At 36.5% G+C, this 16,235-nt stretch overlaps 1 protein-coding gene across 3 annotated transcripts in view; it reads right to left on the bottom strand.

Annotated features, from left to right (window-relative positions):
• The window catches only part of vstm2a (V-set and transmembrane domain containing 2A), a 153,966-nt gene that overhangs the window by 20,648 nt on the left and 117,083 nt on the right, over positions 1-16,235 (bottom strand). For all 3 annotated transcript variants that reach the window (XM_039753491.1, XM_039753492.1, XM_039753490.1), the window contains exon 4: positions 12,858-13,197. In XM_039753491.1, the coding sequence (XP_039609425.1) occupies positions 12,858-13,197 (340 nt within the window). The remainder of the gene's footprint in view (positions 1-12,857; positions 13,198-16,235) is intronic.

The following is a 16,235-nucleotide window of genomic DNA, read 5'->3' as shown; positions in this document are numbered from 1 at the left end:
AAGAAAAGCAAACACTTAGAAAGTGCAGTTAATGCTTCATGTAGATAAAAGAAACATTAATTATGAATAAAGATGGGTGATGTTGATGTACAGAAAGTTTATACATATATATATTTAATATAAATATGTTAAGGTTTTATGTTGAGTCAATGCACAGAAGCAATTTAAAAGGAAAATAAAAGGTTACATCATATCATTAAAACTACTGAATATACATAAGGGGTCTTTTTTTATTCTGGAGTGTTTTGTGCATTTTAGTTGCTATTACAAAAAAAGAGAAAGAAAAATACAGTATTGAAGTCATGAAGTGAGGGGCAACTAAGTGTATTCTGGGACTAAGGGCATGTCTGTTTTTACAGGCTAATGGAATTAAGCCATAGGGCAGAGTTGTCTTGCATGATTCAAATGTAGTTTTTCAGAATTATCGAAAGCATTGATAAAACCGGTCTACCAGGATTCTCTCAGTGAAACAGTTAATTGTGAACCAGAGAAATACCCTAAAAAATTAATAATTCTTCACCCAAACAGTTGTAGGAGTTTGGAGCAAAACTAGCAATCCATGTAGTCAAAGTGGTGGATGACATCTATCATCTGTCTATAAGAGATATTTACAACAATTAGCCATTAGCTAACCAAACAATGGTAGACTGAATGGTTTAGTTTTGAAAATGAAACGCCAATTTTAAAGTGGATTCTTCTGTCAATAATGCTATAATGCAACGCTGTGTTGATAGTAATCATGCCTATAGTATTTGCTCAATTAGCTTCCACATATAAAAAATACTTCAATTATTTTCACAGAATAAAGTGAATATTTCAAAATGCAAATATGCACAAATGGCCATAGTTACCTTTGATACCCTATGGGTCATGTACCTGCGACTTGAATAGTTTTATGGTTAATAAAACATATAAAAATGTATTAAATTACAAACTGAAATTCTACCTTGACTATTAGATTATATAAAGTATGGTACAGAATGAACCTTAAAAGTTTGTCTGATATTACTGAAAAGGAACACCATTAAGTCTGTTTATTATTCATTTAAAACATATATATATATAGTAAAAACACGGTTCTGCAAATATTTCTTTAAATATTATAAAATATATTGTGCAATATATTGCAGTATTTCTTCCTAAATGAAAGCAATTAACGCTAATGCAATGTTTACATAATCTTTTTTACGTAATGTGAAAATATTCAATACAAACAAGAAAATTTAGGATCATATTAACATTTTACTTTTACAGCGCATTCAATTTTTATATAATAGAGAACTTTCCTTTCTATTTAAAGTAACTCAAGAGTGTTTGTGAAAAATGAGTAGTATGGTTTAATTTTCAAACTGATATATTTTATTAACAATTCAATGAAATTAGCACATTTATCTATTGCCATGCAAAACTGCCTCACATTTATTTTTGCATCCTGCATTCACCCCCCTGGCCCTCCCATTATATTGTAGCAAAACTGTCTAAAATAATGAGTTTTCATCACTTCAACATTCAGCCAAGCTGAAGAGAGGCTCTGCCAACAACGCAAATGCTTACTGTGTTTGTATATCTGCTAAATATACTGTGTTGTGAATGATAATAGCGCTAGACTAGTTTTTGATTCATTGACAGAGCAAAACAGTAATACTTCAAAAGTTAGATTGTTTCAATACAATGAGACAGTTCTTGAAAGTTTGTCCACCATGACAGCATGCTGATGATCACCCATGTGTGTTAGTAAAACCTGGAAAATGGAATACAGAAGAGGAGGGATACTTGGAAATATTCAAAGCAAAAGTGTTGTGCATGTGAATTATGCCATTTCCACCTGCTCGATATTTTTTATGCCTTGAATGCATGCAAAAACCTTGAACTCAATGCCCTAGTCAATTTCAGTTTTTACAGAGCTTGAATAAACTGCATATGCTACAATTTGCCAAATTGTGCAACACAGTAAAGGGTCCTTTATTGACAAGCATGACATATGTCATTCCTTTACAACATACATATTTTCTTTAGAAGGCAGGAATTAAACATGTACATAAATGTCACCTTCAGCATGTTCCTGAAATTTCCATTTTAGACTTTGTTGTTGTAATGGTTCTATGTGTAACTAAGCTTCTAGAGCTCTCTACAGGGAATGGCACTATTAGGATTGTTTGAAAGGACACATAAGAATGTAGACTACATACCTTGCATTCCACCAACAGACTTACAGTATAAGTGCAGATGGTTCTTATTTGTTATATTTTTTTCAGTTACAAATAGCAAACATACTCATACTGTATTACAAGAAAAATGAATTTTTCACAACTAATAGATTTAAGTAAGACATTCAAATGTATGCAGTGAATTTCTGCAGGCTTTTTACTTAAGTATAAAGAGAACCAATAAAGAAAAAAAGTTTGATTTCATCTCTTTATAGATATGGAGTTTTCCATATATGGTATTTACAAAGTACACTATATCCATTAATCTTGTTTAATTTCTTTTGAGACAGTTTGCAACCAAGAAGCACATTACACTTCACTACATAATTTCCTTCAGTCACACCATAACTTGGTGCAGCTATATACAATAACTGAATTACAAGGAACATACCTGTCCTAAACCGCCACTCATATACTGGCCCATGTTGCCACATGTCATTTTAATAAATAAGTACTTCATTTTCATATTGCCATTCGTTTCATCTTTAAAGCACACGTGTTTATGAATATTCGTAGATATATATTTTTTCAGCTGGATTCCACGTGGAAAGACTATGATCTTATGCAGTATTTTTAGTGATATCAGTGTATCTGTTTTTTGTTCATAGTTTTTGGAAGATGTTTATCCTGTTGTGAGAATAGTACTAGAAAATAGTACTGCAACAAAGTGAGCAATATTCTTACATATCTTGCCTCATTAACTTCTGAAAAAAAATAAGTGAAACAAAAAAATTAATTGCATTTTCATACTTTGAATGTGCAATTTATTTTCCTCATTTAGCTGGTTGTTGCAGTTATTTATTTCAGGTGAGTTACTGATATGTAAGATGGTCTGACTTAAAACAGTAATCCTATTCATCTCCTTTGACCAGTCATCTGTTTGAGACAACCTGTCCTATCTTACTTAGTAAAGCAATGCATCTTGTTGAGGCTAGTCCTTACTCAAAGCTTCATTCTGCATAGAACCTCAACACCCATGATAGACTGCTAGCGTTCCTTAGTGTTCTTAAACATTTGTGCCATTTGAAAAATGTTATCTTTATGGCCAAAAGCTTTGTATCTACTTCTCTGAAGTGATGTTTACTTGGTAGGCATTAAAATTAACACTCTCTAGCAATTTTACCTAAAGATTAGTAGCCAGTGTCCTGATAGCACTGTTTAAACCACTCAATGAAATAATGATTCTGTATTAAGGATTATAAACATGTAGAGTGGTTAAACAGATTAATTGGAAGCTGTGCTCTATTAGCACCGTATTTTTAAAGTGAATTAGGTTAATTGGGTCCATAGCAATTACATAATTTGCTGCTCACATTCAACTTAACGGAAATCTGTCAACTGTACAACTGTTCTGGGTATTTTCCAAAATGCAATTGTTTTACATAACACTATTAAATCTGATGGTAGCTTTCATTACAATGAATATGTAAAGTATGCTAAAATAAATGATTTTATGTCAATGGTGTGATGCGCCTGTAGCTTTAAGATGTCTAATTAGCCAGATCAAAAGTTGCTAACAGTATGACGACTGCCAGAAGCAAGGGTCTTGGCAATAAATTACTTGGGTATGGGGAAAAAGCATGTCGCAGTTACTGACCCATTTTCTATTTTCACCCTAAGTCTGCAAGAGAATACCCTGAAGAAGAAAAGTCACATTATTTGCACGCTCACTACAAGTCCATCTCCTCCGGCTGACATAGTATATTGAAGTTTAGACAGCATCATTCATTCCAATATCTAGTTTTCTCATCCTACTTCAGACTTTTTTTTTCAATGGCAATTCAATGGCATACTCTCACCTGGGTCTCTAACATTTTAATATCTCTTTGTCAACAGTGTAACTTTTGTTGCATTTAATATATTGAAAGTGCTGCAGATGTGTTTATTTTATTTTCTTTGCCTTCATAATTACTCAAAGCATTCTGGGCATATTATGGTGCAATGCAAACCAATATTACGTAATGTATCAATGGATGTGTTTTTGCAAGATATTTAGCAGTGCTGACAGCACATACACATATTTAAGCCATCCATCAATTACTGAGCTCTCATTTTTAACAGAGGCAGTGTGGTAAGGACTAATCCTCGATGGGATACCATTCCATTGTAGGGACCACTTACACATGTGCATAATTATTTAGCCAATTTAGAGAGTACCAATCAACGCACTGCTTTTGCATATGTGGGTAAACCAGATTGTATGCATTAAACTCATATAAGCAAAGATACAAAACCAATACAGGTGAGGTGAGGTTGTAAAAATACAAGCAAAAGAAGAACTGTTTTTACAATTACAGGTCACTAATGCCAAACTAGCACTTAATATCTAGTCACTTAAATCTTTAAAATAAAGTCCAAATCTGAAGCTTAAACAAGACTTATCTTGCACAAATTATGCAACTTGACAACTTATTAGCAATCTTAAAACATTGTCATTTCTTCAGCATACTGTTTGGAGTGGTCTGTTATGAGTTCACTGTTATTCCCAAACCCATTCCATCCAGTGTACTTTCAAGTTTTATACTCCCTTTTATATAGTTATATCTAATATTTTTACTTCCTATGTATAAAGTATTACATACATGTATTTAATTAAAGCTCATCTGCCATATACTGTATTTCTTAAGGTGTTCCTACATTGATTTTTCTCATTCCAGAGTATCTGCCTATCCCCCACTTAAGTGTTATCTCTAATAATAAGCAGATTGTTAGTTACATTCTTATCTATATCATCTTTATAAATAACAATAGGGGCATCCTTATTACTGAATCCATAGGACCCTTGTTTTAGTATCAACTTATATAGAAATGTTCTATGAATGGTTAAGTGCTGCTCTGTGTAGGTCAGAGCCGACTATACTTTCTTAGATGGTTGGCATCCTTCAACATCTGCAATAAGATGCTACAGATGTTCTACCAGACGGTTGTGGCGAGTTCCCTCTTCTATGCGGTGGTGTGCTGGGGAGGCAACATAAAGATGAAGGACGCCTCACGCCTGGACAAACTTGTTAAGAAGGCAGGCTCTATTGTAGGAGTAAAGTTGGACAGTTTAACATCTGTAGCAGAGCGACAGCATTAAGCAAACTCCTGTCAATCATGAAGAATCCACTGCATCCACTGAACAGTGTCATCTCCAGGCAGAGGAGTAGCTTCAGTGACAGACATTTGTTACTGTCCTGCTCCACTCACAGACTGAGAAGATCGTTCCTCCCCCGCACTATATGACTCTTCAATTCCACCCAGGGGAGTAAATGCGAACATTACTCAAAGTTATTGTCTGCTTTTACATGCATTTTTATTATTCTTTAATTTAATATATACAGTATTTTTTTGTATCAGTATACTGCTGCTGGATTATGTGAATTTCCCCTTGGCATTAATAAAGTATCTATCTATCTATCTATCTATCTATCTATCTATCTATCTATCTATCTATCTATCTATCTATCTATCTATCTATCTTTAATTGCTTGCTGTGTTTCAACCAGTTTTACACCCATTTGGAATTCCCACTTCTAGCTGCTTGTTAGCTTGTCATGGTGTACCTTGTCAAAAGCTAATTGAAAACTGAAATACATTATATGTACCCTTCTGATTAAAAGTTTGTGGTAATACCTCATAAAACTTCTTGTATATTTGTGAAACACTATCTCCTCCGTGTAAACTCATAAAGACTACTCATAAATATACCAGTAGCTGACATGTTTTGGTCGGTTTTATCTTTAATAACTGCTTCAATTAATTTAACCATAATACACATGAGGTTAAGTGGCCTATAGTTACTTAGATCAGGTAGATTACCTTTTTTAAAAAATGGGATGACATATGCTATATGCATTGTGGTCCCCAGCCCGGCCGGGACGCCCAGGAGGACCGGAGGAGGGCTTGTGCCTCCTCCAGACCGCGAGGGGGCATCCGCCCTGGTTATGTTGGGGGCCTCGGGTAATGGGCTTGGAAGCCCAGCCCTGTAGGGACCCGTGGCCACCGCCAGGCAGCACCCCAGTGCCTGAGTATCCCGGGAGCCCAGCACTTCCGCCACACCAGGAAGTGCTGTGGGGAAGACGACAGGGGACACCCGGACGGCTTCCCGGTGCGCAGCTGGCACTTCCGCCACACTGGGGCATGGCTACGGAGGAAAGCCGGGAAGCAGCTGGAGCCCATCCGGGTTCCCATTTAAGGGGCCGCCTCCCTCCAGTCATCGGTGGATGTCGGGTAAAAGAGGACGGAGCTAGAGTGAGGACGGGAGGCGGCCAAGAGAGAGGCACAGAGACTGAGAGGCCTGGACTTTGGGGGATCGGTGCAAGAGGCACTGGGGTTTGTGCACTGTAAATATTATTAGAAATAAACGTGTGTTGGGTGAAATATGATGTCCGCCTGTCTGTGTCCGGGCCAGCGTCCACAGCATCTTCTTTACCTTTCCAGAGTACTCAAGTAAATGCTGCCTTGTCACAGTAATTTATTTGATTTCATTATTTTAATTATAGCAATAATTTTCTCTCTCCACTCTGAAAATCATTAAATACTTCATTAATATTTATAATTACTCTGACATTTACAGAACCTTTACAGTTTAATTCTTTAGCAAAATAAAAATGAGTATTAGAATTTATTTTTTAAGTGTTTCACAATCACTGGCCATGAATTAAAATCAGGTCTGAACCCTATATGAGGTGTGACAATTTAATCCCTAGAAGTGGCGTATAGTGTCGCCCATGCTACAAAGTGTTACTAACACTTTGGAGGTGTGTACTGTAAGGGTGCTATGAAAAAGTCAAGTGTCTTTAAGTGGTATAACAGGTTTAAGGACAACTGAGAATATGACAGTGCCAGAAGTTGAGTATCCATCTTGCCCCAATCCATGATGTACTCATGACTTAGAAATTTATTATCAAATTGGATCATCCACCCTATTCTCCTGACTTGTAAATAGATCCTTCTGATTTCTGGCTCTTCCCAAAAATAAATACAAGGGTATTCCAGAAATCCAGAGTCCCAGGTATGTTTCTAGCAATGGCAACGTCATCTAACTAAATGCCTAGCTGTGGAAGGAGGTAACTTTGAAGATGACAGTAGACACTAGTGCACAAATATGCTCACATTCTTTCTGCAAGTTCATTCTAAGAATTAAATTGTCATACCTTGTATGTTACATAATGACTTGGCCACAAATTAAATTCAGGTCCTTGAGTCTGTGAAGCAGCAGCACGAATCTTTCTGCTAACAAGGTGCTTATAAATAAATAAAGCCATATATGTGAAAGAAAACACAAACTGTGTTTTACGATTGAAATGATGCTTGCCATTGCCATGAAATTTAACTTTTGTACAAGTTACCTCTTTGTGAATCATGAGACTTCAGTGCTGTAAGAACTTGCATATTGTATAAACATTTGGAGCTTATTTGATTAATTCACAATTGAGAAAGTCTCAAGTAATGTAAGAAGCCAGAAATCTAACATAAGACATCTTAAAAAATAGAAGAACCCCCTAAACTGGCTGGACCCCCTTTTTGCTGTTATTATGGTTGAATTGCTGTTGCCAAAGGACCACAAGTTCTTTAATTGCAAAGGTTACCTGGGAAGATCTTCTCCAGAGTTCAGTATTAGGAGAGGTATTGTGAGTGACCAGTTCAATCTCTAAACCAGCGGTGTACTGTAATCATGTATGGGGGCTGGCATAAATTCCAGGACAGTTATGATCACTTGTTCCACTGTAACTGATGACTCAAGAGTAACATAAGACTTAAAGTTGCTTCAGTAGACTTAAAAGGACTTCAGAAGTGATTCTGGAGTTAGCCCTGATAATTATCCTAAAGAAATAAGCAGTGTCATTGTAGGATGCAATACACTCTGAATATAGCTGAAAAAGAAATACAGTAGGGATTGTGGTGTCCTGGGATTGCTCCAATAGTTTGCAGACCACTGCCCTTCTAGGCCTCTAACAGGCAGGATGCAGTTCTCTGAATGAGATGGAAATTACTGTGGTGCACTTTTAATAGAGCAGGTACTGGAGCTGTTTACCTCACAAACCAGTTGCTCTTAAAACTAAGAATGCCCCAGGATGTAGATAATGGTGTAACTGTGCACCTAGTTGGTATTGTTCTGAGTGTGGAGAGATTTGTAAGTAGTAATCCACTGTTAAAAATTGTGATTTATGGCTGAACATTTTTAATGAGTAGAAATGGTCAATCCACACACTTAAAAATATTATGGTAATGGCGCTGAAAAATAGCTTTCATGTGCTAATGTCACAACTAAAGAAGATAAGAGTGAACAGCCCTTCACTTTGTATTACACATGGAAGCTTCAGATGATTCATAGAACTGTACATCTTATCAGCAACATTTAGGTTTAATGATGTCTGCAAGATTATTCTGAAATAGGCAGAGGTAAATTGTAGTTTATCCAACTAAGTAGATACATTTTGCTGACATTTACAGTCTTCTGGGACTATAGCTCCAGCATTATGTACGCACTAAGTTCTGATATTAAGGGAAAGGACGTTGTTCTGCTCTGGGTGAGAGCCAGAAGGGATATGATAAAGGATTTCTCTCTGTGTGAGATGAAAAGATAGAACTGATACATCCAAATATTTTTCACAGCACTTAGAAAAATATTTTAGCAATGTGTGAATTTATGCTTTTCTTCAAATATAAATGTTACTGGAAGTTCAAATACAAGGTAACTTATAATTAAAATGAGCTTAATTAGCTTGACTGAATTGGTAAAATGTTTCATGCTATTATATGAGGAAGATATGGGATTTTAAGAGCTCTTTTACCATCCATGTTTCCAACACTGCAAGTAATTCTAAACAGAATTGTTTCTTAACATCAGGGGATATTTGTAACATACTTTTCTATAATTTTATAATGAAGAATTGCAAGAATGCATTTAAACTGAAAGAAGTAATATATCTGTGAAGTTGCATCAGTAGTGAATCCTCCATGGCCATCTGTTCTCATTGCTGGAGTTTTTTTTTATTTGCTTTTTTTCCTACTGCAGTACTGATTAACCTTTAATATGATCTGTACACAAATTTTGTATAAAATTTGGAAAAAAGAGCACTACTTTGTTTATTTATAGGTTTTATCTCAATAAATAATCTTTATGTTCAGAGTTAAGAGGAAATACTAAATGGTACAAAAACAGGAATTTCACGATGGCGGTGGGTTGGCACCCTGCCCAGTATTGGTTCCTGCCTTGTGCCCTGTGTTGGCTGGGATTAGCTCCAGCAGACCCCCGTGACCCTGTGTTCGGATTCAGTGGGTTGGAAAATGGATGGATGGATGGATAGTTATTTTAAATGAGAGAAATGGCCATCTTCATTCATTCTTTGAATGTTTATGTAATACAAAGAGCAAATCCAGGACATTCCCTAATCATGATTTTTTTTTTGTTGTTAATTCTTTAAACAGAAAATAGAGTGATACAGTCTTAATTATTTAGCTAAACGTGACTTCAGCCTACCATGCATGTTTTTTTATTACTAACAGCAGGATGAACAACAACAAAAATGAATAAGATGAACATTCTCGGAAAAGGCACAGAGTATCTAAAGTTGGAAGGCGAAAAAATCTTCTCCCTATTTATGAACAGTACCGACAAACAGTGGGGGCACTTCTGTATATTGCAACCACCATTTGTCCAGACATTGCAGCTGCAGTTTCAAAGAGACTGGCATTCAATCAAGAGGGTCATAACGTATCCCAAACAGACAAAAGACTTGAGTTTAAAATTGTCTGCAACTGATAACATCAACCTCATAGTATATGTGGACTCTGATTGGGCAGGTGACCTCAACACTTGTAAATCCACAAGTTGTTACTTATTCAAATTAGGAGAAAGTCATCTATCCCGGTCCAGCAAGGCGAAAACTTTAGTAGCTTTATCTTTGACAGAGGCAGAATTTATCTTGGCTGCCTATTCCAGTCAAGAAGTTGTTTGGTTGCACCAGTTACTAGAAGGTCTTGGAGGGCCAATATCTACATGTGGACAATCAAATGCATTAAGCTTGCAAGTAGTGAGAAGATCAAGGCAAGGATAAAGCATATTGATGTCAGACACCATTACATTCATGATTTAGCAGAACAAAAAGTGATTGTGTTTTCATACTGTGAGACTGATAGACTGATTGCATTTGCTATGAAAAATCCACTCACATAAAACAAATTTGTAAACCTAAGATCCAGAATGGGACTGAAGTAAAGGGTGCTTGTTGAGTAGGGGTGTTGGAGGAAGTTAACTCTTACTTGTTGCAACAATTACAATATATATAGTTTAGTAGTAAATATAATATCCTGTCAGTGGGTGGACAATGTATTATATTAACTACTAAACTACACTCACTGGCCACTACTAGGTGCACCTGTCCAACTGCTTGTTAACGCAAATATCTAATCAGCCAATCACATGGTAACAACTCAATGCATTTAGGCATGTAGACATTGTTGGGACAACCTGCTGAAGGTCAAACCGAGCATCAGAATGGGGAAGAAAGGTGATTTAAGTGACTTTGGCATGGTTGTTGGTGCCAGAAAAGAAAGACAACAGTAACTCAGATAACCAGTCATTAAAACCGAAGAGCAACTCTGAATGCATAACATGTCGACCCTTGAAGCTGATAGGCTACAGCAGCAGCAGACCACACCAGATGCCACTCCTGTCAGCTAAGAACAGGCAACTGAGGCAACAATTTGCATAGGTTCATCAAAATTGGACAACAGAAGATTGGAAAAATGTTGCCTGGTCTGATCAGTCTCAATTTCTGCAGCAGCATTCAGATGGTAGTATCAATGGTTCAGTCTGGTGGTGGTGGTGTAATGGTGTAGAGGATATTTTCTGGGCACATTTTGGGCCCCTTGGTACCAACTGAGCACTGTTTAAATGCCACAGCCTACCTGAGTATTGTTGCAGACCATGTCCATCCCTTTATGACTGCAGTGTACCCATCTTCTGATGGCTACTTCCACCAGAATAACATGCCATGTCACAAAGCTCAATCATATTAAACTGGTTTCTTGAACATGACAATGAGTTCACTGTACTCAAGGGGTATCCACAGTCCTCAGTTCTTAATCTAATAGTGCATCTTTGGTATGTGGTGGAATGGGAGATTTGCATAATGGATGTGCAGCTGACAAATTTGCAGCAACTGTGTTATACAATCAGGTCAATATTACCAAAATCCCTGAGGAATGTTTCCAGCACCTTATTGAATCTATGCCACAAGTAATTACTGCAGTTCCGAAGGAAAAAGGGGATCCAACCCTGTAGTAGCAAGGTGTACATAATAAAGTAGCCAGTGGGTGTACATATATTGCCACTGTTAACATACTCCAACAGTTTTCATTGCTAAGAAATATATGAATAATTGTTTAAAACAATTAACTATTTAAATGATAAAATATCTATAGTAATTTGTTATTTCAGTTTCCTTAATGATTCATTTTAGAGCAATAAGAAATTTTGTCTGGGTTCATTTGCAGGTGGAGAGTTCAGGCGGCTACACCGGCCACACTGTCACGCTGGTATCCTAAGAAGATGGGTACGGGTCTTGAGTCTTGAGTGTTACTTAATACAAATACAATTTTGATATTAATGTTTTTAAGGATGTAGTGACTACAGTCTTGAATAAACTATATTTAACTTATTGTAATGTTAGCTATACTATAAAAACTTACTAAAGAACATACAGCAGCATTTTGAGATTCACTGTAATTAATAAAGTCTTATAGTCTACCATTAAATTGGGAGGAACTGACAGAAATTGATTACTTTTCAAACTTACTACACCTTGTAATTTTTCCTGAAAATAATTGGTGTTTGATCATGTACTAAATAGCATTACTATGCAAGAACCTCTCATGACAGCAGCAGCAGCATGGTCTGAAGGAAAGCAACCTTCATCAAGATCTCTCCGAGTTGACAGCTCTAAAGGTGAGCCCATTTCATTTTGCTTAATATATACCTGTCAGTACTAGCCACTGTCATGTCAAAAGATTTACTGCTTGTACCTGTAAGACTATTTTTATACTTTAGATCACAAGCATAATGCATTTGTATAGTCATGGCTCAAATTTGTATTATGCTGTATAATGATAAATTGTGGACTATAGTATTTTTATTGCTTATGGCTTCACAAGACACATAGTACAATTATGGCTTTGTACGTCAAATAAAAGACTGAATGGTGGCGGAGTGTGGACACATTTCTTTTGCTGAAGTCTTGTTTTGCTGAAATCTAGTCATACAGTCTGTGCAAGCAACTTTTGAAATATAAGAACTGCTGGAGAGGCTGTGGGCAATGTGTTAAACTCCCATAAACAAGGGATCTCCAGCCTTACAAATAAGCGCTGTTTTACATATACATATTGTATATATTGAAAATTTTGTAATTCTTTTTTTTTTTTTAATTGAAGTGTATTCAACACAAGTACACGTCTATATACTGCGTATATGAAAATGTGATCAATTAATACAATTTGCAACAAAAGTATAACAATATACTTTCATATTTTATTCTTTAGTTTATACATTTTCCACATTTGAAAATTACAATAGATCTGTATGCAACTCATGTTTTCAGTATACATTTGTACATGAAAAAATTAATAATATTCAAAAAAGTTTGAAAGAAGCAGATATCATACCTGAACCAGGGCTGTGTTTGAGAATTTTGGATGCTGTAGTATGAGAACTGGAGGTTGCATGAAGTCGCTGGTTATCTGAACTCACCCCAGTATTGGCCACAGCAGCTGTGTTACTCCTGCGTGATTTTCCATCTTGAAGGTGTAATGGTGAGGATTCCAATGCTTGCATGTTTCGTGAATAACTGCTGGCATTTACTTTCAAGTAAGCCTGAGCTTTGTATTCCCGGAGATCTCCATAGTTGGCATCCGTGACCCTGCATTCATAAAGACCTTCATCATCTTTCTCCACTTTGGATATTTGTAGCTTGTGGGAGATATCATTTCCTTGTACCTTTACTGTCTGTAAGAAGGCAAAATATCAAATAAGAAAAACATGCAATTCTTATTTCAATTGAATATTATAGTTGGATTTATTTTATCAGACTTATGCTATCTTTTCTTAATTTCAAATTAATTTAAAATTGCTTAATGTTAACCTTTTAACATTACTAACACATTGTAGAATTATGTATCTTTTTATCTGTTTTTTTCTCAGAGTTTAACTATTTACTAATATCAGTGCATTGCACTTATTCTTTTGTTGAATGAATGCACTGAAATTGAAGTTTTGCACATTTCAACTCTATCCCTCATACACATACGTTTCTAGTATATGTGATGCAATACATTAATGCCAATATGTTGGACTATCACAGGAAAATACCAAAGCTCCAACATATCTTTCAGAAAATAATCTGGGATGTATGGACATATGGACTTTATAATTTTGTCTTTATAGCATAAGTTTGGAATATTTCATGTTGAAGTTATTCATTCACAATCATAGTACATATTCATTTTCCACATTAAATTGTGTCATAAATTGAAGCATGTATTATAAATATTGAAAATACTCAGACCATTCTTGTGTTTTTATATGAAGGAGCTTACCAAATATGTCAATATTTTAAGCCAAGAGTGTTATTAAGTATTGATTTGTGTCCTTAGATTACACACATATTGTAAAACAGTGTATGCATGTCATTTTAGGAAGGACATTTTTATGAGATTCAGCCATTTTAAAAGGGGCAAATTTTCAGCTCCAGGGGCTATTTTCTTCTAGCATGTTCACTTCACTTGCTAAAAAAATTGCTTTCTTGCTGCTGTTATAAAAGAAATGATAGAATGCTGTTGCAGGAGAGAGTTGCTATTTCTGTCATGTAGATAACTAGAAAATCACTTAAAAAATGCCACACTTACAATAATTCACAGTCTTTCACTGTGTGTGACAAAGATCACAGACAAATATAAGCCACCTGTCAATGCTCCATTTATTTCAGTCATGAGTAGAAGAAATGTTATGGGTTTGAATAAATGTCAAGAAGAAACATATGAAATTAATTACATTAACTCACTCAAAATGTTTCCCTCAGCTGTTATTTTGTTACTAAATCCTCAGACAAAGTTGCTCAGCATGTGCTATAGTTTAAGCACATAGGACTAGATATTTCAGTCTCCTAAGTAAACAGATCCTAATTCGGGTAATAGTATTGGGATCTTGAGGTGGGTTTTGAGGGATGGCAGATGCTTCTCAGGGGTCATCAGGTGGGCCCCCTCCTTGTCATATGTTTCATTGAAGCCCACTGTATAGCCAGAGGCTTCAAATGGACAAGCTGGAATCGCAGGTGAGGCCCACTCCACATCTGAACTCTCATTGATCATTTTTGTGCCCAGCTGCCATCATTCCTCTTCATTCATAACAAGCGGTTGCCTTGCTTATCTGTCCCCAAAAGCTGTTTTATAAGTTTCTGTTGGTCCTGGCCTTGGAATCCCAACTCTATTAGACCATGGAAGTAGCCACAGTCAATCCTCTGCAGTAAACCACTACTGTTTAGAATCTGCACCTTCTATCCATGCTTGTATGCCATTCATGTCGCAGTGTACGACACTGATTCTTGTGGAAGACGAATGTTCTCTTTGTTCCCTTGTACTAATTCATGTCTGAGAAGTAAGCTTTACGAAACCAAGTAACAGCATGCTTTGTTTTAGCAAACAGAAAAATGTTTGTGCAAAGGACTCAAGGTCTGAGCATTCCACACATGAGTCTGCCTTATCACGTTTTCCCTTAGCTTACATCTGAACGCCATAACAAAAGGAGCCAAGAAATCAAGTTTTACAAGGGACATTAAAGGGGCTCAAGGTTTGTGTATAATAAATGTGTTGACTGTTGCATTTTATAATGATATTAAATCACGCATTCTAGGGTTATAAAACTGGACCCCACCCAACAGATGGGGTTCAGAAGAGCCCTGACGCTGTCATGTATATTTGATTGTCTGCTTTTCTGAAACTCTTCTCACCGTGACTCTGAAAAATAAAGCTGCTTTATAGCCGCACCTGCTGTCTGGTCTGAAACCTTCGTCCACATTCTCCTTGCTGAACAAAGGAGATCCTTGTTGTTCCAGTTGTAGAGGGTGCAAAGTTGTTCTTCAACCTTTATATTTCCTCAGTGGATGCTAAACACCCAAGGAAATGGTTGTGACTCTATGTGTGTCTTTTTTGAGTAAGACTTAATTTGCAGGATTGGAGGGCGTGCTTGAGGTTTGATGTTCCATAAAGTGGACAAGCAGGTGCATTACAAAGCCACTGATTAAGATGGCAGAAAGTCATAAACATCTCTTATAAGGAAGGTTATATTTCTTCCTTCCTTCCTTTTCCCATAAATTTTTCCAATTTTCTCAATGTTTTTTCACCTCTCCCATTGTCCATGTTGTGCCTGAGAAACTACTCTAGCATACTTCATTTGCCCCTCCTGTTGCTGTACTTCATCTACCACCATAACACTCCTTTCCCTTTGTGTTGCCTTTTGCCACCTGGGCCTATCTGAACCTTTGCCAAAATACCATCTTCCAAATTGCACATAGCCTACAATGTCTGCAAATCTGAGTGCTTATTTTGCCTGTTTAATGGACTTTGCTACTTCCTTCCTGTTAAGGTCCTGGGTGCAGTATCTTTGATAATACTTTCACAGGATTCTGAAATTCTTTTGAGTCATCTCTACCCTCACCTTGGCACTCTTAAACTTTTCTAGCAGCTCTGTGACAGTCAACTGCAGAGGCCATTTGCAATAAAGATAGATATTGCTTCACAATTTTGGTAGGTTAATCCACATTTTAATGAATGAACTGAATGTCCTCTCTAGCTTTTCAACATGAGTGATGGAAACATCATTTCTGTTACATTAGGAGATATCATTCCCTTCCACATGGAACTCATGAACAACCAGCCTTCCCTTGACTACAGAAATGCTCCTGCACGTCTTTGTTTTAATCTTCATTTGTCCCTATTTAATGTTAGAATGGATCTTCTCAAGCAGCCATTTAGTACATGGGGTGGTTG

This window comes from Polypterus senegalus, chromosome 5 (genome assembly GCF_016835505.1).
Source record: "Polypterus senegalus isolate Bchr_013 chromosome 5, ASM1683550v1, whole genome shotgun sequence".
Classification (NCBI taxonomy): Eukaryota; Metazoa; Chordata; class Cladistia; order Polypteriformes; family Polypteridae; genus Polypterus; species Polypterus senegalus.
This window is presented reverse-complemented; position numbering and strand designations above follow the sequence as displayed.